The 27,019-nt window shown below is 38.1% G+C and overlaps 1 protein-coding gene across 2 annotated transcripts; it reads right to left on the reverse strand.

The window, feature by feature from the left end:
* Window positions 1-597: 597 nt before the first annotated feature.
* fign (fidgetin) lies at window positions 598-27,019 on the reverse strand. Of its 2 annotated transcripts, XM_068704033.1 has the most exons (3): window positions 26,854-27,019; window positions 25,980-26,014; window positions 598-7,484 (listed from the first exon to the last, which is right to left on the reverse strand). In XM_068704033.1, exons 2-3 carry the CDS (start codon window positions 26,002-26,004, stop codon window positions 5,254-5,256), a joined length of 2,256 nt encoding a protein of 751 aa, XP_068560134.1. In that variant the 5' UTR covers window positions 26,005-26,014; window positions 26,854-27,019; the 3' UTR covers window positions 598-5,253. The 2 variants fall into 2 exon arrangements, with proteins under 2 accessions (XP_068560134.1, XP_068560127.1); XM_068704026.1 differs by lacking the exon at window positions 26,854-27,019 and having other exon boundaries at window positions 25,980-26,082.

Below are 27,019 nucleotides of genomic sequence, written 5' to 3' on the forward strand. Positions count from 1 at the left end.
GATGAATGAAAAAACTTGGGGTCGTTCAGTCAAAAACAACAAATTGTACCTCATCTCAGTAGGTAACACCATGTCATAAATAGTGTGTGGATCATATTGCATGTCAAGGCTCAAAAAAAATGAATGAATGTTTAGATATTGTGAAGATCATGATTTCACTAGATTTTCTGGAATTAAAAAAAAAAAAACATGTTTAAACAGACAGGCTTCATTATAATGTGACTAGAATGATTATTTTAATCAAACATGTTAAAAAGTTTCTAATTCGGAAATAGAGTTAACTTTAATGAATTAGGCATACTTTGAGGGGCAATGTTCAGAATAATAGCCTTGCTGAATACGACTCGTGAAGGCGACTGCAATGTTTTGAGTGTTCTCGCCTTGACGAGCTTAGCAATGCTTGTGAAGAACAGTATTCATACACTGACAGCGCACTGATAAAAGGAAATAACCGTTTTCACACTCCTTAGTTTTTGTAGACTAATTACTGTAATTTTACTCCACATTATCTAAGACTCTTTATTTAGAAAGGCTCTATGGAAACAAAAACATATTTTATTTACAATTTTCAGTGCAAAGAATGGATCTTTCCCCAAATGATTAGCATACACAACATAACAGGTATTATGAATTAGATTTTTTTTCTGTAAAGCCAGTGTTTTCAACCCTGTGTTTGGAAGCATGAAATAGTGGATATATGTTAGTTCTGTTTATAAGCTCCACCCACAGCTTATATTGACAAACTCACATGATGAAAAAAAATAAATTACTAACACTGACACAATATGCTGGTACTTTTTCTCATTTATGTTAATTTGCACAGAAACCCTTGCATATAACACCTATTACTTAACAATGACATGAAAGAGGATTTTTTTCAAACATAGCTGTTCATTTCCTAATTAAAAAAAAAAAATGTTATCATGAATCATGCGAGGTGTATTGGTGGGAGCATTGCAATAAACAGTAAGCCTTAAAATCAGTCTCTGTAAACTACTGCAAACTGAATTATTTTCACTGTTGTTGAACACCAGTGAAATAAAGAAATTATGATTTAAGTTGTCATGGCTCTAACACGGTCTTCCACAAGTAATAGCTTGAAACGGAAATAGCACAGGCTTAAATCAATCACACCATTGCAGATTTAATCAAGTACAGTTACCAAATGCATCCAGTTTTCAGGAAAAAAGAAAACATCTTTATTCAGTATTTCAATCACCTTTATGTACCTTGAAATTAAAATACATTTAAATCGACTTTACTGTAAGTATGGCAATACATACACACATATAAACATGTATGTGGTGCATTTTTTGTATGTATGCTGTATATCATTAGCAAATGTACAATACATACAGCTATGTGCAAGTTTATTCTCTGTACATGAATACGAAAAGTAAAAACTCAGATTTTTCATATCTTAATGTTATCCCCTCATACTTGTATGTGGATTGCAAGTGCACATACATACACGTTAACATGCGCACTACAACAATTCACAGAGGATTAAAGCAATTTGTTACTTTTTAGGAAATTAATTGGAATTGCATTGGCGCCTTTGTATAACACCTTCACAGCCTACAGCAATTCAATGGAAAGGTGGTATTGTAAATAAACTGTACCTCAGTATGAATGGTTGACTTCATCGTTGCCTTCCAGGAGCCTTACTTTTTCTGTGACTTGTACTTGACAGTGTAAAGACAGTCTTTATGAGGTAGACTGCTCAGATTCAAGGGAAAGCATTTTTTTTCTTCAATTTTCTTATTTTCTTATTTTTTTTTTTACTTTTTTAAACTTTTTTTTTATCCACAAATGCATAACATTCAAAATGACAGGACATAAGTACTACATGTACAATATGTAGCAATGAGGTAGAAATGGTTATAAAGAATACCAGATTATAAACTACATAAAGATGGAGTCAAAATCTTAAGCAGTTCTCAACAAAAACAATATGACAGAAATACTGACAGATTTTGAAAAAAAAAGCGATTCAAGTGGCTGAGTTGGCATAACTGTGAGACTCAACGTGCTTATCAAAGGTTCTGCTCATGGTTGTGACTGTTGCCCCTTTCACCACATCACCCTCAATACCAAATTACTATTTTGATAACATCTAGCATGTGAAATATACATCCTATCTAAATAACTGCCATTGTTTTCCTCATATCAGATCTTGCTTTAAGGCTTTTTACTCTCTTGTTGTGATGTAAATAAAAACATACAAATGTAACATTTTATCCATCTGCCTTGTGTTACACTGTGCTCTATTGCACTGTTAGGGAGGCAAATAGTAAATAAAAGCAAATATGTGACAAGACCTGTTGTTGTCAGAGTGATTACAAGTACTACTTAATTTGAGTGGAACATTTCCCCTTTTTAACATACATCTCTCTGTAAGTTCATGAACAGTCACCCTCTTAATCTCATGAAATCTGAGCTTGTTAATGGCACTTAGGGCTTCTTATCACCTTGTCAAAAACCCTGCAATGAGTTTAATTACTTCTTAAAATTAGTAATCATGGACACAAAAACAATTATAGTCCAATATGACAACACAATGTGTGGTATATGACATTTTTTGCTATATTGCTTTTTTAAAGATACACAAATTAGCCATGTTTTCATTGGTTCTTTAGGAAGGGGTGAATGACTGTTCATAAACTCAGACCGGACAAGTGAAAAACTACAAATGTTTTACAAAACCCACATATATTTTACATACTGTGATGTAATAACTTAACAATGCCTAGTGGAAGTGCTACAAAATCACCAAATTCCAATATCCACAGCTTACACTGTGGCATTAAGGTCACTGAAACTCACATCTTCTTAAAACAAATCACCATATTAACAAGAAAGCTGTTTCACTTTGGCTTCAAGGAAGTTTTCAACCAATAAACACCTCAAAGTGCAGTTACAAATGACCAAATATTTCAGGGGCTTTTAAAAAAGTATTTCACATTATTATTGGCCTAATGTTTCTGTGTAACTACACATTTTTAATGTTTGAAACTTCCAGATGGACTTTGTGGTACACTTTAATGAGTAAACTAATTTGGCTATAGATGTAGTGTATGTATACAGTAAGTCTAAAAAAATGTCTAAGTTTAATCAACTACTTTTGTACAGTATCAATCAATCAATCAATCAATATCCACAATGTATAAAAAAAGAACAGGTACAACATGTGCAATAGGCAACAAAGATGAAGGGACCTCATTGTAAAAACAAACACAAGGTCCTTTAGTGCCTCTGCAGTACACGTACACCTACAGTGCTATCTACTTTAGTGGCATTTGTCAATGTGCGAGTGCTTTGCTTTCCGTACTGCTCAGAGGACATAATACATTCAATCACATTTTTTACTTGCCAATTGAGCTGTCAGTCCTGCTCTTTCATTGTCAAAAAAACGCTGCGTGGAAATGTACTGGTTAACGGCAGCAAGTAGTGATTAACGGAAGTGTAAACATAACAATGTTTGAACATTTAAATGTAAAAGTTACAACACAGAGTAAAAATAACAGTTTTGTGTACAGTGAGACTAGCCTTCAAGACATGTTCTTAAAAAGGAATGCCACTCAATTCACGAATGTTACAGTTATGACCTAAGACAGACAAACCAATTTATTTTTTAATTTATATTAAAATAATGAAATTGGTTTTAAGCCAGATGATGTGTATAAAACATAGCTGCAAATGCTGTCACATTTCAATTTCTATTTGACATCACAGATTCAGAGGCCAAACAAGCAATGGCAACAACATCCACTAATGAATGTTAGCTGATACAGACCAATTTGTCCTAAGGCAAAGGCATAGTGTATCCCAAACCTGATATTCAGTGGTATTCCCCTTTAAGTGCATTATGTGGTTCTTGGGAGTTATCAGAATGTAAAGCTAATAGATTTTGCTCACAACAGAATACTGTTTGGTGTTCTCTCAAAAGGTTTCCTCATCAAACAAGCGAAATAGGTGCTGACATTTTTTCTGTCTTCATGTATTTGTCTTACAGAGATAACTAACAAACTGAGGTAGAAAATAATTTAGGCTATACATAATCCTTAGGTATCAATAATGATAAAACATCAGCAGGATGGAATGAAATAGCTTGGGGCAGCTGTCTTCCTAAACCCCAAGATGTTGGTCTGCAACTTTTGAATTTATCTCAGCTCTGCATCATCACAAGCTAAACTAAAGAGACCGAAACAAATTACTTTTTTTTGACTTGTAAATAAACTAGATTTCCTCTTGTACATTCATGTTAGGAACCTTCTCATTTCATTCTGAGCTTTTTGAGGTATTATATAGCCTTACATTTGTTTGATGATGGAATTTCAAATGCAAGCCAAATGCTCTTGCAGTGGTGCTTTGCCACAAGCTTATGAGGTACTGTTCATATCATCATCACTTTCCTGAGTTTTCAAATAGAGAACATCAAAAGAATTAATGGTAGAATTTTACATTTTTGTGAAACACTGTGAATTACTACTGAAACAATATTCTAACAGCATTACATGTAATTTATTGTTTAGAGTGAAGTCATATTGTAAAATAGTATTTGTTTTTTTTATTCTATCTATAGTGGAGAGACTAGTACAGCAGCCAAATTCACCTTAAGTTTGCTAAAAAACAAATCACATTGTACATAAAGTATGTCTGTGTTAATTTAAGGATTTACACATTGATAAAACCTGTGTCAGGTAATGAAGTTTAACTCAAATGATACCAATACATGTACTTTAACTCAAAGTAACCACAACTGTTCACAGAGAGCACAAAACAGACACAGCTGTAGAACACTAATGGAAAAGAGAGAGCACATTTTTTGTCTCATTTTAAAGCTTTTTATATATTAGTACAGTTCACCAATGAAGATTGTGAGGCAAAAAGAAAAAAAAACTTAACAGCACCACCTCAGGCACTTGATAGCAACTAAATCTCAAGATCAGCAGAATAGTGTGTATATATATTTATATATATATATATATATGTATATACAAAAAAAGGGGGGAAACTTCTTCCAAATCGTTACAGTTTAGTGAGCATATTAAGTCAGCCATATAAAGCATTTAATTAACTTTTACCAATGTGTGATGTCCAGACTGTCATCTTCTGTCTAAGGACAATCCTTTTACTGTATATAGTATTTTCATGTCACCATTGTTAATTATTTTTCACTTTCACTGAAGGCCAAACACTTATTTGTATTGAACTACTGGTTTCCAAGAAATTCTGTTTGATGAGTCTCTTTCATTGACCACAACCAAACATTTTATTCCACTCAGTGTACATGTCAAGTTCTTTTTGTGATATGCTGGGCTGGAATTTGCAAAACACACTGTCAAAGTCTTGGTAGGAGACCGGTCTCATCTGAGTGGGGTGGATGGTTGACAGGTCAGTACCAGGAATGCCGTGGAGAGGACCTACCACAGCCTGTTGACACAGCTGAGCCACATCCAGTCCAGAAAAGCCCTCTGTCCTCTGAACTAGTAGTGACATCTCTTTGTCACTAAGACAGTAGTTGTGCTGTGAGAGCAGTTGGGTGATTATCTGGTGTCGTGCTGTCCCATCAGGCAAGGGGATGAGCAGTCGCTTGGCAAAGTACCTCCGTAGGGACTCTGGGATCTCTTCAGGCTTATTGGTGGAGCAGACCACGAGGACATGGTCCTCAGCGGAGGTCAGAATACTGTCAAGCTGCATGAGGAGCTCAGCCTTGAGGCGATTCACTGGGCTTTCCTCACTTAGCTGGTCTGACAGCAGCAGGTCCACCTCTTTGATGAACACCACTGCTGGCTGGCGACACCGGGCCACCAGAAAAGAAGCTTGAATGATCTTGTCTCCTTCCCCTAGCCACTTGGTGACCAGAGCTGAGCTGCTGAGTTGCAAGAAGGCAGCCCCCAGTTGGCTGGCCATGCAGTGAGCTAGCAGCGTTCTACCAGTTCCCTGAGGTCCAAATAAAAGGAGGCTCCGAGGTAATGTAGCAAGTCCACTAAACATATCTGGCCTTAAAATGGGCCATAGTATCTCCTCTTTGATGGCTGCTTTGGCCATATCCAGACCCACAATGTCGCTCCAGTCCACTGGAGGGCCCTGCTGAAGGATTTCTGTGGTCACCATCTCCACCAGGTTGGAGTCACTGTTCTTCAGTTGTTCCTCTGCAGCATGGATGGACGAGGTAGCTGCACCAATGTCAGGCCCTGTTAAGGAGTGAGAGAGGTGTTGTCTGTGCTCTTCAGTTTGTTCGCTCATGATGGGGGATCCAAACTTGCTGTAGGGCTCAGTTCTGAGATCACCCACAGAGCTTTTGGTTGATCCATAGGATGGAGGAGTTAGTGCTCTGCCAGAGTGTATAATAAATTTTCTTTGTTGATCCGAAGACATTGGCTGTTTGGTTGGCTTAAACGCCAAAGACGATGCTTCAGCATTTCTGTCAAAGCCATTGCCCCTGTTTGAGTCTGAGACACTGTCCGTTATTCTGTACATCGGGCTCTGTGAGGAGCGCTGTTGGTTGTAGTTGAAATTACCATAGCTAGAGTCCATATCTCCATGTCCACTCATGTAGAAAGCTTTTCGTTTTAATGAGTTGGATGTGCTGCCATTCAACGGTGTTGGTGCAATTGGTGTATGATTATGGGACTGGTAGGTGTAGCCAGGCAGTGTGGAAGGAGGGATTGGTGTAGGAGCTGCAATGCCGGATGGCAGATAAGCAGAAGCAGGGGGTGCTCCCCCAGGGCTATAACCAGGGCCAACAGCAGTCTGAGAAGGATACCCTGTTGGAGGATAATTGTAGCTGGGAAGGTTTGGAGACCCAGCGTTGTAGCTCGGCACTAAGGTAGGGGGAGGAGGTGGAGGCGGTGGTTGTAAGAGCCCAGCACTGTGCAAAGGAGAGGGGTGTGGGGAGGGGAGGGCTGGAGTACTCTGGCCACTGTAGCTAGAATGCAGGTAGGAGCCATTGTAGCTGGCAGTATATTCCTGAGAGGGGAGGCCCGAGTGGAGAGTAGTGGCGGTGTGGCTCCCACAGTTACTGCTGGAATAGCTAGGCTCAGACAAGCTGCTGGCCACCCCTGGGGAGCTGCCTATGCTAGCCGACACATCTGTAGGGGGTAGGGCAGCTGTCATTCCAGCTTTGCTCACAGATATAACATCTGGAGCACAGTTCATTGGGTAAATCCCCTCCTGCCAGGACTCATTCTCTGACTTTCGTCCATTCATGAGTCCAGTGGTGCTATCAGAGTAAGAACACAGCAGGGCTCTCTCATTTGGGCCCTCTAGGATCCCGGAGTACTTCTCTGCATATTTCTTAAGCAGACTGGAGGCAGTCAGTGCAGAGATGTCATCGTTTGCCCATGCATACTGGTATGTTCGTTGTAAGTGGCCCCGGTAGGCCTCTACTTTGTGTGCTGGCGAGCGGGTAGTGGATGAGATGTCAAAGTGTTGTTCTGCCCATTGTGTGTGCTCTGGGGTCCACTGCATCTTTAAACCTAGATATTGTGCATAAGGAAGAAATATGTCAAAGGAAGCATTATATCATGATTAATAATCATAAAATACTGTGGAAAAAGTATATAATACATCAATTTGATTTCAATAGTTTGGGAGGAAAGTGAAAGAAAAAAAGCAAGAGGCTTTTCTGACATAATTAGGGAAAGTTAGCATTCAGAAAATGTTTGAAGAAAAACTGTCCAAATGTCCCCCATATGACAAACAGACAACATTAACAGAACACACAACATGGTCAGTATGAGTAGGATATGGGACCCAACACCTGGTTAGCGTGGTATAATCCACCCAACACAGAGCAGAATGACACAGACATAGCAGGTCAGTCTATAATCCAACTCTCATCTGAGGCATTCTGAGACAGTTTCAAATCTGCTTGGAGGAGCGCAGCAAAGCAATCTTCCTTGGCAGCGCTCTGTTGCTTTCATCACACAAACCCCTCAGCCCAGCATGAATTACATCCACATCCAGTCTGCCTACTGCTTCCTAGTCCACAGAGTGAGGGAGGGGAGGAAAAAAGAAAAACATGCTTCACTTGTCTTTTTCTCTCCAGCATCTCTCAGCCACTCTATTTGGCCTTGAGGGTTTGAATGACATGAATAATCAAGTTAAATCCTAAAGTCAATCTGCAAATAAAATATTTTACACATGCTGTCATCTATAACTCTGCTTGGGATTATCAGAGGATGTACTATAGCCTCAAAGAATGTAGACTATTAAAGAGGTTACGGCTTAAAACAATCAGAGATAGTGCACAGAGCCGCAAACATCTTACATCAACCCTAATCGGACCAAAAGCTAGAAGACCATATGAGAGGAGACGCATTTAACCAAACTTTCCCTGCCTGTTATAATGGTCCATGTCTTTGCTAATCAGGCGTTGCAGCGCTATACTTCATACTTCAGTACGTTAAGTCCATATCACAGGATTTACACAACAAACAGCTACTGTCCAGAGGCAGATTACAAACGCAATGTTTGTCTGTGGCTTCTCTTCTGACTCCCTTCCAGCTATTTGCCCACCCGCCACACTAGACACCAGGAGCTAATTAGCAGGATGATGCTGCACTAATTGTGTTAATTTACAAGGTTTTAGTCAAAGAGATCCATGCTATGGCTCACATGGTTGTCAACCATCCAAGCTAATGATTAAGAAAAAAAGCCTGAGGCAAAAAGCCCAGGCATGACAAATATGGTAGCCATACTGTGCTGGAACAGAAAGGTTCATCAACCTACAGAAAATAGAATATGAAAACAAATTGTAGTATCCTAGGGGGCAGTGACAAAGATAACTACAGTTAGAAAAAAAAATGAAATTTATGGAAATCAAAACCCTATTTAATTAAATAATTGAGTTACGTTTGTATGAACTGAAGAAAATGTATGAATGAAATCCTTTAGAATAGCAGACATCTCACTCACCGCTTCAGACCCATGTGCATCTACAGTAATTTAAGTATTAGTCACCCACTACATTCTAGGTCAGTTTGGTTTGGTTGGTGCAATGCAAAATTATGATTTTGAATGCCTGCCCCTTTTAAAATACATTTTTAAAAAGTGTTGAATTGTATTATTATTCCACATTATTGCTAAGATAAAATGTCCCCTTCAAAACAAACAAAACAATATTAGGGCAAGACCAACTCGCACTATGTTGTCTGCCAAATAATCTCAGCCATTCACAGCATTTACTGACGCGTAAGTGTAAGTATTCGGATTGTAAAATCATTCAGTAGAGTTCATTAACACTCAAGGCACATTTTGTCAATAACAAAATTGCACACAGCTTACTGAGTGAGATTCTTCTATTACTGTTAATCCTCTCTGAACAATGTACCACTTTGGACAATCAAAGGAGTGCTATTCACAAAGTGTACTTGAGATCTTTGAGCGTCAGATATTTAATGGAATAGAAACCATCCAAGATGATTATCTAAGTACAGCACACTGTTACAAACATTCTCTACGGTACATTGAAAGTAACTCAAACTTGAGATTTGATTTGTGGAACAAGGTATTTTCTTTTCCACAGGCAAAAAAAAGGTCTATTCTATTAATACAGAACATACAAAGAGAAATACAAGAAAACAATGATTTTTGAACCGTGTTTAATAAACCAACTTGTATTGCATTCAAGCAATAACACAATGAGTGTTATCATATTTTGTGTTGTAAAATGATTCAGTGCATCAACCAGTTTTCTCTTAATATATATCTATTAAGCATACTATTTGAAGGAGAATCAGACTCTAAAGAGTTTGGTTTATACAAAGGTTATAGTGTAGATAGCTAACACACAAATAGACACAAATGCACCCACGTGCACACACAAGCAATACATTAGCATAATGATCTTGTACTTTGGCATTACGGTAAAACAGTTGTCCTTTATTCCACCTGCCTGGAAATTCAAATAAAACATCTACAGGTCCCTTTGTCTTTCTTTGAAACGGTATAATTACAGAGCGCTCCATTAGTGGAATGTTTTCAGATAGCCTCGGGGCTCCAGCTCAAATTCCACTGATCAACCACCAACAAGTACAGCCTTTGTTGGACCACTGTGTTTCATTTATCTGAATAATCCTCTGGCGTAAATCTTGTAGATGATGATAGTATAAAATGCAATTTTTTGTCATTTATACAAAATTTTGAGTTATCTGTCTTATTGACTCATATCTGAAGATTAAAAGATTAAAACACATATTTTGTTTTAACAGCACAACATTTTATAGAATCATCCCTGGGATTAAAAGTGACAATTTATGTTTTACAATATACACTTTAGATTATATCACACTCTTTGAAGAGAAAAAGACCACGGTGGAGGTGAAATGCATTAGACATGTGATGCCATAGTGTTATGCTACACAGTGGTGTTTAATTTCTGGTTCAGTTATCATCAGCGCTGAAACAGAGATGCTGACCTTTTTTGGGAACTATTAATCTGGTAGCCTAGGCCGTTTTTAAGCAAACAAGAGTGGGCCTCTACTCTGTCCATCCAATTTCCCAGTGCGTAAATTGGACCGCCGCTTGCACAATTCTCTATTCATTACTGTGCTGCTGAAAGGAAGCACAGAGGTGGCAGAGCGGTTTTCTTTTCCTCTTTTAGTGTGTACGTGAGTGTATGTGAGACACAGGAAGAGAGAGAGAGAGAGAGAGAGAGAGAGAGAGAGAGAGAGAGAGAGAGAGAGAGAGAGAGAGAGGGAGGGAGAGAGAGAGAGAGAGAGAGAGAGAGAGCAAAATGCCTTCCAGGAGGATTCCCAAGCATAAAGAGCTGGACTTTGCTTCTTCTTTTTTGGTTTGGGGGAGGGGAAGGTGGGAGGGTTGAGGGAGAGGGGGAGGGAAGTGAAAGCTGTCGTAATTGAAACGTGGCCTAATCAGACTCATTACCATTTTTACCAATTTGCGCCACCAAAGATGCTTATTGGGTAACTGTGTTTAATAAGCCGCTCTTTAGAAAACTAACTGTAATGAGCTCTTTAAAGTCAGACTTGAGCGTGATTATGCACTGGAAGTGTTTTTGCAGGTCTGAAGCAGACTGGTACATTTAGTCATGTACAATGTCATAATTAAGCTGCACAAACTCTGCACTTCACACCAAACAATGGTCCCAGCTGAGGCAGTAGACATGCTGAAAAGTATTTATAATTACTGATAATTACAACCCTGGGATTTCCATCGCCGGACATAAACATAATTATGGGAGCTTTTGCTTTTATTCTGCACACACAAACCACTCTACTTGACAAGCGTGCAAATATTGCAGACAGACAGTAATTACGTTTATAAATAAAAACAAGCTCATATTCATATTTAAATTCACTGGAGATATTCTAAGTAGGGGTGGGCCAAAACATTCTCATACAATGTGAAATGGTAATCGGTACAGCTACAGAGTCTCATTCATCTCACATATCAAGTTAAGACTGTTTAAACTCAATTTAGAGCTCCATGTGGCAGTAATTCCAATCTGTAGATGGCAGGGTGCCATTTAACCCCTCATTTAAAAAAGATATGCCTTCCTCAGTCACTGTCTTTTACAGGGCTGCTGCCCATACATTTCACAGTCTGACCACCCACAGCAGCAAATTACTAGCATGTTTCCACACTATGAAAGTCCACCGACCCCAGTGGATTCTACACTTATCCAAACACAAAAGGTGGAACATGATTGTGCAAGCATGCACTAAAACAGTATGTTTATTGTAGTTGACAACTTCCTGTGTCAAAGTGAGTTAGACAGTCCATTGTGACAGAGCTGTAATCACTTCAATTTAGTAAACACAGGTTATTCATTCAAAGCAGAATTCCTAAATGTCTACAACACCGTCATCTTTTAGATGAAACAGAGTGAAAGTAGGCCGCAAACATTTGCCCGATCACATGCTGGTTATCTACTGTATCCATGGCAACCTTCTATTCCTGAAAAAATGCCACACTTTAAAAAATAAAACGTGTAAGGTATCAATTAATGATTATTTTGATAATAAAAATGAATCAGATTAGATCAAATCTGATCAAATTCAAGATTAAAGATAAGATCAAATGTTAGATATTAGATAACATGGTACGAGTTTGTACATCCAGAGAGAATTGTTCTTTCCATTAATTAATGTTATCGATCATGTACACAATATAATGATTAATTACAAATGTTTATCGTAACCTACAAGAGCGTAAAGATGTGCACTTAATGTGACAATGAGATAAAGGTATTCATTGAGCAATGTTACAAATTAGTTCCTAAATTTACTATTAGAAATGATCTGATGTTGATTAACAAATCTTTTATGACATTCATTAAATTTGCCACTGTAAATTAACTGATTTAAAAAGATTTGTTTGAACCCCTATGAGGACAACCCGACAATGGATTTGCCGTGACTAGGGTCAACAGTGTCCCAATATTATCATATAAAAATTGAGAAGTAAAAAATGCTTAATTAAACTACCTGTTGTATCTGCAGCCACAGTACATGTACTCCTGCATGACTTGTACATACACTAGATAGTGGTAAGAAAGCCTGCTCCTGTTACAGTTCAAACTGTAATCTACCAAGAAGCACATTATTTTAACAGCAGCTGTAAGAGCTGGTAACAGAATAAAACTGTTAAGCCGGCACAGCGCTGTTAATGATTTAAATAATTCATCTGAAGTGTAATGAGAAGATGTAAATGTTCCCACTCAGAAATCATTTCATAATTTAACTGTACAAATGCCCACTTTGGATTTTAACTTACTGTTAAAGCAATCGTTAAAAGAGGTTGAATAAAACAGATGGGAGTGTACTGTGTAAATGTTTTTTGTATTCAAAGTGATGATAACACATAGAGTGAGGTTGAGAGCAGGCAACACAGAGAGAGTGCTAAAGTTGATGTTGACATGTTCCTTGATTACAGTTAGCATGGACGCTGTCAGTCCTACATGCATTCACCATACATAACAGGGTATGGAAACGTATTGAGTGATGGGCTTAAGCTATTGGCCTTGGTCTTTTCATGTTAACAAAACAATGTTAACAAAACAATGTTAACAATAAGAAAACATCTGAGTGAATGTTCAGCAGCTTTTCCCTATATTTTCAAAGTGAAGAAGACCCAGAAGAGTGCACAAAAGATCACTTATGTTTTGATTGCACAACCTTCTGGTACGCAGAACACCAACTCATCTGTTGATCAGCTTCCACAGCATAATAATAACTTTTTATTTTTCAAACAAAACTTCTGGTTGTTGGTAGGGACAGCAATATGGTAGAGTAAATATACAAATGTATATGGCAAAATTCACAGTTGTTTTCAGTGAATGTACATGGATGTTGCGGTCTTCAATTTGATATCATAATTTATTCTTTGTTACATACCCTGGATATTCTCAAGTCCCATGGGTTTTAATGGGAGTTAATGATAAACTCTATTGGCTTGAGGGGAACATGTACTTCTTATTTTTTACACCGTAATACAGTAAATTGTGAAGTTAAGAGATTCTGTGAGCTGTGGTTCCTCTTTCTCAGTGATGCTAATTAAACCATGACTTTTCAGGCCAAAAAGCCCCGGAGGCTACATCTTCCATTACTACCCTAAGTATTGCTAAATCCACACACATGCTAAACTAACAGCTCTCCACTCACAAGAAGAACTTGTACACTGAATAAAACTAACACAATTATGGGAGACAGGCTTCATAGTGTTCTGTAGTGCATAATACTGATTAATACTCAAATGGCTTGTTAGTTAAAAGAATACAGTTGTTGAATTCAAGCACTTGGTGAAACGTGTTTAACCATAGAGACGCATTACAGTAGAAGCAGTGTTTTTTGCGAGCCTCTATGAACTTGGCTACTCTGCTTCTCAAGGGATCACTTACACACTTCAAAAGAGAAAGGAGGCAGATTGTGACCTTGCTACATGAAGGCTCATTGACCAAAAGCTACTCACTAACATCTTCGTTCCCCAACGCCCTGTTACCCCGAGGAAGACTCCAATCAAAGAGGCATGGAGGGGGGGAACCTGAAAACTATAAAAAAAAATGTGGTGATATTTTCTGGATTTTTATCACATTTAGCACATCTTGACTTCTACTGTGAGGCAGCGGTTTAATGGCACCAGGAGCCAGTCATCTGATTTACAAACCAACAGGCCGAGCCCCGTTGGAAATTAACAGATTATCTTGTTCACTGGTCCGATTCACAATTGTGATTACACTTCCAACCATTACACTTTACAGCCATGTTAACCTGGTTAAGACAGGAAAGAAATCGCATTGTAAAAAAATCTCATTCTTCACAGTGTGTTCTTGATGTACATATCAGACTATGTACACAGCCAGTGGCATTTCTTCAACGATTCACTGACAAACTGCTGCTATATAGCTACTGGAGATGCGCCGGGTGCTATACACCAATGTTGAAGCATTTATGTACACTAAGAACAGACTAACACATACTGTATGTGCTGTGATCAGATAGTAAACAAATAGAAAAAAAATACTATTCTTTCTCTATGACAAAAACATCAGACAGAACACAGGACAACAGGACCTAAATAAAGTGACTGAAACTCCCGATTTGTTTGAATTGGCCTAAAATCATTCCACACAGTTACACAAAAAATTAATGCAAATGCATTTGTCGAGAACAAAAGCAAAATATTATGGAAAGCCAAGGCCATCTGTTGTTATATTTACTGTTTCCTACACATTAAACTGATTAAAGGTTCAAATGGAACTATAATTGAAAATACCCAATTGAACAGAAAAAAGGACGTTTGCCTGTAACCACTGCCAGCTTTCCATCGAAGCATTCTGAAGCATTCTGCGGTATCGACTGCAAGTCTCAAAGAAGGTCACTTCTCCAACACAGGCCAGACAAAAGGTGAAATGAGACAACTGAAGCAATCTTAGGTCAATATGAAATAGAAATCTTTCAGCTATACTGTAATAAAGTTACTGAAGTGCAGTAGTGAAGCCATAAAGGGGAACTTTTACAAGGAAAGAGCTGTCTAGAAGATTGCTTCGCCCACTGGCAAACAATGACTTCTAAGAGCTAAGGTGGCATGGTCAGTACAGTAACATGGAGCTGAATTACAGCATTTGCTTGTCAAATTAAGGTTGGTGTTAAAGGTATTGAATATTTCTAAGCTTCATGTATGTGACACAAAAATATAGCAATCAAAAAGTCTACATTTTTCCAGAATCCTTAATGTTAATTTTTGTTTAAGTAGTTTTTAATTGGTGAATCACACATTCATATATTACATATACATTTTGCACATATCATTTGTATAATTTAGCAATATATATTGTGTATGTTTTGAATCTGTCACCACATCATGAGTTTGTAAAAGGGGTTGAAGGGGACAACATCAAAATAATTCAAACAGAAAATAAAACCATGCATAATTGCACATGAATTTCTAATCAAGATCAGCATTAGTACGTATAGGTAGGAGGTTAGGTGGATTGATATTTCAAAGAAATTAAGGACTTTCACCTATGAGACCACATGTCCCGTGTGAAACCAAAAGTCAATGATGACTTCTCTTAATGTTACGTCAAATGTTTAACATTACATATATAACTTAAGTTACGTAGCAAACATATTTTTTAAGCCAAACAATGATCTTTTACTAAACTTCACCAAGTAGTTTTGTTGCCTAAACATCATTAGGTAGTTCTGTTGCATTTTTGTTTTGTTTTGTTTTAATTCACAATGTTAACCACATATTTAAAACTGCGACCAGAATCCAGGAGAAAATACCTTTCCCTTGAAGCATAATTGAGAATGTAGTTTAGTTGTAAGAGAAACTAATTGTTAGGAGACAGGGGTGGAAAAGGAACTTGTATGCTGAGGCATTAATTATGAGAAATGTCTGGCGTAGTCAGCATTCAGCAATAAATAAATCTTTCATTAGTTTTCTTTTAGTTTACTTAAAACGTAGAGCTAAGACATGTTTCCAACCTAATATCTAAACTAATATTGCTGTTGGCAGACTTTCAGGTATTATATTATAGGATGTGATGGCTTTATGTTCACATTTCATGGTTACATATTTTTTTCCAAATGACATGACGTTAGGAATGTGACTTTATTATAACACATATTATATTCATACTATTTTTGAGCATATTGCATAAGATTGTGCTTTAATAAAACTGCAGTCTATGTTCTTCTTATCAACCAAAATACACAAAATGAGAAAGAATAGTGTACATTCTAGCTCCATCGGGTTGTGTTAATCCACTAAATGTCTTGTTCTGAAAATGAACCAATAAAAACCAAGAGCTGTTCGTGGTCACTATTGGTCCAAACTAAATATTCTGCACTAGAATAATATCAACATAAACATTAGGAAAAAATTATGATTTACAAATATTTCTCTTTTGATTGACTATGGCATAAACTTCACTGTGCATGTTGTAGCGCAGCAATGCTGTTGTGTCACTTGTATAAATGGCAGAGGCTCTGAATGAGAGCTGTCATTGAACACAACTTTAAACCACAGTGAGGCAAGTGAATGAGAGAGTGGCAGCCTTCAAAGACTTGACAGAAATGAATCAGAGGCAAGAAAGCAAGAGGGGCGATTATTCTCGAGTGTTCCTTAATAGATTACGAAATGAAGGAAGGAATAAGGTTCATATGTGGCACAAAGCACTTGTTAAAAACAGATGAGATAATTAATAGAAATTCAGAGGTAGGCATTTCAAAAATGTCTATGTTCTCTTTGTTTAACTAAAACCTTTCTGGTGCTGTTAATCTATTCCTCGAGTATGTTGGGAAGAACTGAATTTTATACCACCACACAGAAATAAACAGACACAATAAATGCATTTCCCACATTTCATTAAATCAACCTCAGGATGAAGTTTAATGCAATGGTTGTTCTACATTGTGCGCATTTGCATGTACAGAGTTCAACCAATTAAAAGCTAATTAATTAGACACAATTCTATTAAGCAACAAAATCCACTCATCAATATACACAACCTAGGGTCACCCATTGCTCAAATGTGAATTGGCTCTTTGCACCACATGGACTAGAGAATAGCACAATAGCACTACTGGAGCTCACAATAAACACAATTGGCTCTGATATATTTAAGGGAGCATGAACTCATCAGCGCTGATAGATTTTACTTCCCTGGATAGAAAGTGGGAACAAGAGTGTCGCTTGGACATGCGGCTTTCTCTCAAATGATCACTATTAGGCTCAGGGCTAGGTGTTCACTATTAGAACTCCCAAATGCTCACATGGTACTATATACACAATACTGCTATCATACTCCCACTCTAAATATCAAATACTGATCACATGTTTAATGCTAGCAACACTGCTGTACCATAGATAATATTTGAATTACTGTTCATCTCTAACAGTGTACAGCGTAACAATGGTAACCATGATGAAACACGTCTGCGTGAAATTCTGCATTCAAGCTATGTTGTCAGAATTATTAAGGTATTGAAAACATGAATACCATATCATTGAACCACACCACAAAAATCGCACCATACCAAAAAAATCTAAAAAAAATAAATGTATGAAAAAAATGCAAAAGCCAAACTTGACTGCATCAGTTTGAGTCCAGGTGCTGCATGAAAGTGCTTACATAAATGTAAAATAGAAATCAGCACTAGTGTGAATGAGTATGTGCCATACTCGGAGATAGTAAGCACTTTTTGTGTGTTTGTTATGTGTTTAATTGTTTTATAAGCCATATTTTACTGCCTGCTCTTTCTGCAAACATTTTTTTGGACACTGCCTTGTGAATCTAAACTACTATCAGCTACCAGAACAACTATAGTATTAACAACCAATTCACATTTTATAATATCAAAAACATTTATGCCAAATACTGTATACATGTTACATGGAAACACAGCTAAACAAATATTTTTAACTGCTTTTTGTGACAAAAATAGTAATAAGCCTAATAGTTGATGTGCTCCATGGCTAAACAAAGGCTTGGGTGAAATCTTTAAAAAGGCGTGCTTGATTCTTTATGTCTCTTCCATGTGCCGACTTTCTGTCCGTTACAATGAATACTTAAAAGAGGAAAAGTAGGCAAACGGCCTACTGGCTGAAATATGTAATAAAAAAGCAACAACTGCTCCACAGTTTATTTGTTATGTTTCGCCTCTCTTACAGGTTATGTGCATACTGTTAAACAAATCTGCCTCTGGCTAGCGCGAGTTCCCTTGATGAATTGTGAACGGCAGACAGTGAAGAGTCTAAGTATACTGGTCCACTTTGTACAAGGCAATTCGAACAGCCTTGCTCATTTGGGTATGCATGAAATAACAATATCCTACTGGGAGCATTCTGAGTTTCAAACATTTCGGGTCAACTACACGAGCAGATTCCACATGTGCAGCCCGTGGCCACTGAGGTCTGGAATCTACCTCCCTCCTGGCTGGGTGACGTTGCATGTTCTATTTCCAGACCGAGGGTTGAAGTGAGGCTGCAGGGAGTGTAACACTGACCCACATGACCTGTGACCTAGAAAAGCTGCCTGAAGCTCTGCACACTAAAAACTCCTCACTCCTTTGCTACAGCCTTTCAAAGGCAAACAAAACCTTTGCACATAGCATGTGTCTTTTCATGCCAAATGATTTGCATCCTTTTTATTCACATCTTTGACTTGTTGTCAATGTATTCCATGCTTTTGTGGAGTCTGATGCTCACTCTCTGAAGTCTCAAGTGGGAAGAAAGAAAGGAAGTCAAAGAGGCAAAACTGCTTTACTTTCAGGCCCGGTGTCTACAGGCCACATGTCTCCAGTCATCTGTCACTAGTTTACATACATACTATGACACTTCCTCTCTCTGTGGGAACCCGTTGTCACCACTTGGCCGCCAGCAGAGGCTGACTGGGTGCTAGATGGGTCTCCCCCAGGTACCTCTAGGGAGCCACATTAGGCCTAACTGACGGACTGACAAGAACACACACACACACACACACACACACACACACACACACACACACACATACACACATACAGTCCGTGCCTCGCCCGAGCACTCACTCTTCCTACAGTACGCCAGCTCAGATGCTCCCCAGGCATGGCACACTTTGCATAAAGCAGTGACTTTGCTCTACATCAATTTTTTCAGACACAAAATTATTTTTCACCCCTCTAGCCTCTCCATGCTACATGGAAGTTTTGAAATGAATAATGGAAACAACAGAGCAGAAGACTCATGGGATCCATTTAAAGATGTGGGAGAGGCGATGCAGTCAGGGTTTGGACTGCAGAAACATCATACTCCAAGTCAATGATGATCTGCTATTGTTCTGCACTGTAACTATAAACCGTGTGCCGGCACATTAATGCAAACAATAACATAATATTATTAAATTAGGGGAAAAAAACAATTATAAAAATATACTGACATTTTTTATTCCACCCCAGGAACAAAATAGTCTGTGGCCAAACAAGCAGCTAAAGACTTGAAGGCATTCTGTCACACACTGGAATCGTACCTTTTTAAACAGAATATGAGCCTTTGTTTAGTGCACATAACATCCTAGACAGCACAACTGGAAAAAAAAGCTTGATTTCCTTTGCTAAAGTGGGAGTTTATACTATGTTTAGCTTTTCTCAGCAAAACCTTCGTTTGGTATTTCCACCTTGCCTCCCCAGATACTCTGAGTGGAAGCGAGCGTGGGGCAGTCCAATGTAACAGCTATTTTAGACCATGCAAAGTCAACACGACTCCCTGAGGTGATTTCCTGATAATGAACACAAAAGAAGTGTCAGCCCTCATAAAGCCCTGTGATGATGCTCAACTCTTGAGCGCTCTTTTTTTGCACTTTTTCTGATTTAAATTAATCTAATTCCATGTGGACACTAAGAGGGACTGTCAAATAGGCCACACGCCAGGCAACAAGACTTCTAGTGACTATTCACTTACACCGTGCAAGTGAGACTCAAGTTGTTCAAAAAAATAGAAAAATAGAAACGGCTTTTATTAACTTAAATTGCATGAATACATGTGGATGTCTTCCAGTAATCAAAATATAAATGTCTTATTGTTTCGTATTTAATTACACCTACCTTGAAGAAAACTAATTTGGCTTATGCTCGCACGGCACCTCACAACCTAATATGCTGGGCACTATAACAACAACATCACATCCTCAAATATCCAGTCGTTCTGCCTCACTTCTGCGCATGCTGCTGTGGTCACGTCACAGTGTCACTGTAGACACCCGCAGCCTTGCCACAGCCTGACACTTTAAACCTTTATGGCAGCGTACTCACCCCTCTATCCCCTCTTTTCTTCCCTCCGCTCAGCCCCCTCCTCTCCACGCCACCAGGCAGACCTCAACCCATCCTCTCCCATCTCTGGCACTCAAGGCCCCCTCTGCCAGCACTTGGCACAATGCCAACCTGTCAGCCAACCGACTCCACAGAGAATGAATGAAACGCTGAGAACTTTGCGAAAACCACTGATAGCTCACATCTCGTCAGATCATCGTTTTAGCTAATTGTCTCAAATATCAATTTGAGACAATTAGCTTGGGATGTGATGAACTGGACAATGAAAAACAGTCAAAAGATTAACGTTTATATTCAAAGCAAATCATTGCATGCTCTTGAATATAAATATCAAAGTTAATTCAAGCATGTATTTCAATACATGAATTATAACACCATTATATTGTCGTACATTACAAAATGAAATGGTTGTAAGACAAAGTTATTCTGTGAGACAAATGTATTAAAATTCTAATTTTGTTCTTACAGTTACATATTTTATCTGTTATTAAATTTAGAGCAAGCTACGTTTTTGTAGCTCAGTCAAAGCAGTGTGATCACAGCTTCTTGATGTTATCATAATTAAGGGGTTACATTGATTAAGACAGGTCAGTGTCAAGACAAATTTGAGACTATTTAAAAAAAATACATTTCAAACAATTCAATTTATATGTATATATATATATAATGAAGCTGACAAAAGTGGTGTGGTGAAAAACTACTTAAAGGTTCTCTTGTTGCATGGGTTTTCAGTCCAGCTAGAATGGCGGCCTCGATGGCCAGATTAGTCAGACACTGTTTTGTGGGAACACAAGAGGAATTTCAATACAGTAAAATATTGAGTTTTCTCTTATCCTCTTGTGAAAGGCTTGCTGCTCTCTCACAATACGAAACTCCCCAACAGCATGCAATAAAAAAAAAAAACACCTTGGAAGAAGGACAGGAAAAAACACCTCTACACCAAGGTTATTCAATGATAAGCAACAGTACTCAGGCACACAATGACAGCTCAAAGTGCCAGCTATTTTCAAAAGTCATGGAATTGTAGATTTTGTTAATCATAGTCCTTGGGGGTTGGATATTCACTGCCTTAAAGTAACAATAAATAGTCTGGCTAAAGGCATAATTTAAAGACATGAAAACAGATTCAGTCATAATGTTGTATGATTTCTTATGGATAAATACCATGTTCAGACTATCGTCCTAGAGCCGTCTACTGCCATTCCATTCAGATGTTGTTCATAAAACAACCTATGAATGATTCTCTCAGCCACCATACTGCAATATAAATCATTTTAAGAGGCTTTAAAGAAGACTACGTTAAGTAAAGAACTCTGGAAATTCTCTTTTTTTTCTAGCGAGATGCACACAATACTGCGACTTACAGCCAGGCAACAAATAGGCATAGTTCACGACATGCCTAGAGAAATGATAGGAAGACCTCCAATTTTTTTGGCCATTAAAAAAAATCAGGAATTTAGCATGTCTAATTAAAATGTAAACAGTGTAATGAGGACATCAGTGATTTAGGCAAATGTCTCTCTGGCTGCCACTGGGGGTATGATAATTACAGAGGCAAATCTATGAATGCACATGAATCTCCTACAAGTCCAGATTAAAAGCGTTAGTACTAAACCTAGTTTAGTACACCTGGGGATTGTCTATTCCTGCCAATCCCCAACAGGCGCGGAGCTGCCTCGTCTCCTTATGAGCGCACAGACACCTCGTGTGAAGGAGATGAAACAAAGCCTCTGCTTCAATGTGTTGGAAATGAGGAGAACAAGGAGTTTAAAGCAACAAATGCCATATTCGTTGTAAATAATATGGCTGGCATATATGGCCTGAATAAATCAACCTTACACCATGACTTATGAGCGTGTTTGTGTTATACTCAGTCATTTAGTGAACCCTAAGCTCTATAAGCACATTGTGCAATATGGTATGGATCATAAAAAAACATAACAGGATGTATGTGTGAAAAAAAAAAAAAAAATAGAAAGAGAAAAGGGCATTGTGTCCTCCCTCAAACTGGTTCTGGAAAAAAAAAAACATGCACAAAGAGAAACAGACAGGCAAACACACACATACTGTACGTGCACACTCTCAATCACATACAAAGACATGTACTTGCACATAATCCTTAAAAACATTTAATGTGATAAAGTATATGCTACAATACAACCAGAGAAATCTATGTAGCGATTTGAATTCTGGGCTGCAGTGAAACTGTAAGACAAAAAAAAACACTTGTATGCAACCTGTGTTTTCTTTTTAATCCGGTAGAATCTGTGTTAAACTAAATTAAACTGTAAGTATTTTGTTTGAATTAGAGTAACAAATAACACGACAGGCCTGCAGCTCGGAGACATACGACGGGTAAGTACAAGCAGCCAATGGTAGGCGCATGCATTTTAGAAAATGTCCATGCCATATGCTGTCACTCAGAGGAAAAAAAAAACAAGTCTGAGCAGACAGTCGCTGTGTCTAAATGAGATGGTAGAAGGAGGAGGAGGAGGGGAGAGAAAGGGAGGATGTCAAGGATTCATGGTCCTTCATCTTTGCAGTAGAGCAAACACGTCCCTCAGTATAGCAACAGACAGCTGCCTTCACTTTCTAATGCAGTCCAACTTAGATCACTGCAAGAATTGTCAGCGTAGAGAGAAACACACAAAGACAACATAGCAAGCTGCTATGAGGGAAACGACAGAGATGTGGATACAAGAGAGCGAGAGAAAGACAAGAGGAGAAAGAGAGGATAGGGCGGTAGGAAGACGTAGAATACTTAAAAGAAGAAAGATTGGAATGTTTTTGTCCCTTCTGCTAGCATCTTACTTCACTGGGGACTCCCTCGCTTTTTATAGGAAAAATAGGAAAGACACCACTTAACATATTTGCCATAAGATGACAATCCTGGACTGATCTCATAAAAAATATTGTAAAGGGGCTGAATGGGATTTCTCATAGTTACTGACAAATAGATCCATCTGTAAAGATTAATGTTTCATCAATTTACAGACAGCGTTGCAGACATCCCGGGGTTGTTTACACAGAATCAGCTCAAGGTATTTAGGAGATGGCTTTAATTGTCATCATTAGTGCGCATGCTGTATACAAAGTGTCAGCCCTGTCGTAATAATGTTTTAAGTCATGCTGTCAATTTTAGCGATCACTAATAGTGTTTCACACTTTCGATTATGGACAGAACATTTAGAGCAGCTAAATTGCTTCACGTAGACGCATTACACCATCAAGTCAAAGATTGCATAAGATGCAGATAATGATGATTAGTTTTTCTTTGCGTTATTTGTCACAACTGTGATTAACCTAACAATGAATCAAAGATGTTATAATGGTCATTACAGCAGATAACACAAACAAGGAATTTCTGGAAACCTTATTTGATTTATGTGGCGCAGTCAGTACACAGTGAATAAATGGCTGGTAAAGCAGCATTTTTAGAAAGATTAAGAAATTTCTAAATTAATTTGGAAATGTAATTTTGTTTCACTACATTGCGGAGGGTGCACTGAGTGAGAATTTAACACAACTAAATATAAAAAGTGTAATTTTACATCATTGTTTCACTGGGGAAATTGCTGAATGTAATAATTTACTATGGTTTACTTCACACAACTCCTTGTTATTATTTACAGACACTTTTAAAAGTGTGAACATGTGTGACAACTTGTAAAGAGAGTGATGAAAACGGGGGGGGGGGGTCAGCATCTGTCGTTGAATTCGGCTCAGAGATTCACGTCAAGCAACAGCTTAGATTGCTATCATAAGTGCTATCAGAAATAAACAGAGCTGTCAGCTTCTTCCCATGCACATCGGAGGTGTCTGGGGTTAAGTAAGGACCTGCAAGAATCACCTAACACACTGCAGGAGCGCAGACAAAGAACCCTTCCAGGGTTTGAACTCTAATAATTATCCTCTGGTTATACTTGATAATTAAGATGTTCAAGATAAAAATCTGAAAGAGTAGTTTGATGAATGCAAGAGGATTGTTTTTGCTGTGCAGAGGCATAATAACTTTTCAAGATAAACCTCTCTTATACCATAAAAATATTCCTCTTAAATTAAGTGCGAACATACTGCAGCATGAAAACAATTGCATTTATGTGATTTGTAGAAGTCTCAATTGATATTGAGACTCCAAATATAAAATGTAACATTCAAACAGACTGCACAGGATATTGAGTGTGAGTACATGCAAGCTGTGGATACAGATTTAAATATCATTAATTGCTTCAAACTATTTGCAACCCTGCTAAGTATCCATATCTGAGCTGCTAAAATTAAAGTTATTCTGTAATGAAAAATAAAAAGAACACCACGCATACAAGTAGTGGTGGTGGAGGTGGAGGTGGTGGTAAAAATCGGACCAAAAATCTAATACCTACTTTACAAAACACATTACAACTGAACACTCAAACATAATGAACGTGGTGGTAATGTACATTTTTTTTCCCACTGAGTGACGGATGCTGCAATGCTGTTATTTTTTTGAAGAGGAATGAAAACATACTTCAGCTCACTGCTGATGATGTTAATTTCCTCTCAAAGGAAAACATGCAAATGAAATGTGTGAACACAATTAAGTAAATTGTTCGATGGAAGTGGACATGGTTCGCTTAGGACAAAGTGTTTTCGAAAGAGAGACAGCACACAACTTGTTACTCCTCCTGACTTTGTATCCATGCTCAGATCCATTTACTGGCATTTCCCAAACCATTTCCACTGGAACATGAATAACAGCTATTTCTGACGCTGCCTTTGATGTCATCTGTGAGCCATTTTGATGAAGTTTCACTAGTGAATTGTTACACAGTGTGACAAGCAAATAGAAGTGCATGACAACTTCATAAATGAAACATAAAAAAGGCCAATTGTGAGTTTTCCTCAAAGTCATTATAAATTGTGTTTAAATAATTACCTTTACAAAAAATATATTGGCATCATATTGTAGCATTGCTATATTATAAGTATTTGTGTTGAGCTATTTACTTAATTCATATTTAAAACAATTTAACACTATAGTTTGTGATGCAACTGGTACTAGATAATAACTGTGACGCTAAATTCATGCAGTTTTCACATCAAACGTAATTTTACTAGAGGTAATAGTTTTCTAAACATTTGCAGTAGGTCCTGAGTTTCAGTCATGTCATGAATTTTAAAATAAATGACATTTTGCAGCTGTCATGATAATAACTCCGAAGAAATATTTTAAGGGCAATATTTAATATATGGCTAAATGACATTGCAGACTAGTCTCAACACACAATTTTTTTTTTCTCTAAAAGTAGGGATTATATGTGATCTCTTAATGGAAATGTGTTGCCCTTCAATATCATTAATAATCATATTGATCTGCATGCAAAACATATGAAAGCAGTGCAATGACAAAGAAAAAGCTAAACATTCAAAATATGTCAGTAACAGATACCAAACCATTTCGAAATGGGTGCACATTCTTAAACCTTTCCAAGATACTGTGAGCCTAATTGATAATGCCACTTGTATGAAATGAATCACATAACGTGCCCTAATCTCTGGACTATGCTCAATTCTTATAATAACATAAATTAAGTAAACTTTTGAAGATGACCCACACATGCACAAAGAAAAAAATGCATCACTGCAATAACATACTGTTTTCAAATGGATACATATGACGTAATAACAATAATATTAATGATAATTACAAAATTAACATACCATAAATACTGGTGCTAGTGATCATGTCTTCAAGCCTAAAAACAAGAGGAGAGGGAAAAACAGCAGAAACGGAATTTTCACGAGGAGGAATTCCAAAGGTTGCTTCTCATTACAGCCACTTTTTCCTCAGCTATCGGATTTCACAAGTTTCAAACGCGCACGGTCCCTTGTTCTTTCCTCAGGTATTCATCTAGGTCGTGTAATTAAGGACAATTCAAACCAAAGAGAAACGGAACATGCGAGTGAAATGAAATAATAAAAAAACAGCCCTGGACGGAGACGCAGAAAACCACACAGGCTCGGCTGGAGCCTGTCACTTCTTGCGCGAGTTGAAACGAGAGAATAGGAAGCATGTGAGAGGCTGGAGATGACATAAAACACACATTCTTCATGACGCCTATTAGGGGAAGCAGCTAAACCAGCGTGATGCCCCCCCTCCCTCCCTTTACTTTTAAAATAGATTACTTGCCAGCAGTTGTTCCACTAAGAGCGCAATGACAACCCATCTATTAACCTCCCGCCTGCGGATATCGCGGCAAGTTTTATTCAGGCAGACATGCAAAAACTTCTCGTCGTAGGAAAGTTATTAAAGAGACTGGGTGCAGAGCCTATATGTAACAAACTACGGAGAGGAAAACTACGGCGAATAAAACATTCATCGCAAACTAGCGCTAGTCCCGAAACTTCAAAGCGTTTATTTAGTGTGCTCCAAAGCGATGACAAAACGCAGGATGACTGGCCACAGACTGCGCTGCAGATCTGTGATGCGCGACACCGTCTCTCAGCGAGCGTTTTTTTTTTTTTGTTGCGCGTACAGGGCTGCTCCGTTTCTCTTTGAATTGACAACATCGCTGATAGACAGGATATGACTTACCTGTGTAGGTGCCAGGGCAGCGTCAGGGTTTATAGTACCATCGATTCGGTGAGAGCGCAGATGAATGGCTCACTGAGGTTAAGCGCGGCCGCTCGCGATTTGAAACCATTCCAAGTTAGTGAGGGGAAGACTGACCACAGCCTCTGCCATGTTGGAATTCCAAACC

The sequence above is a fragment of the Cebidichthys violaceus genome, unplaced genomic scaffold (assembly GCF_023349555.1).
Source record: "Cebidichthys violaceus isolate CVI_PGR_0920_01 unplaced genomic scaffold, fCebVio1.0.p SCAF_11, whole genome shotgun sequence".
In the NCBI taxonomy this organism is placed as follows: Eukaryota; Metazoa; Chordata; class Actinopteri; order Perciformes; family Stichaeidae; genus Cebidichthys; species Cebidichthys violaceus.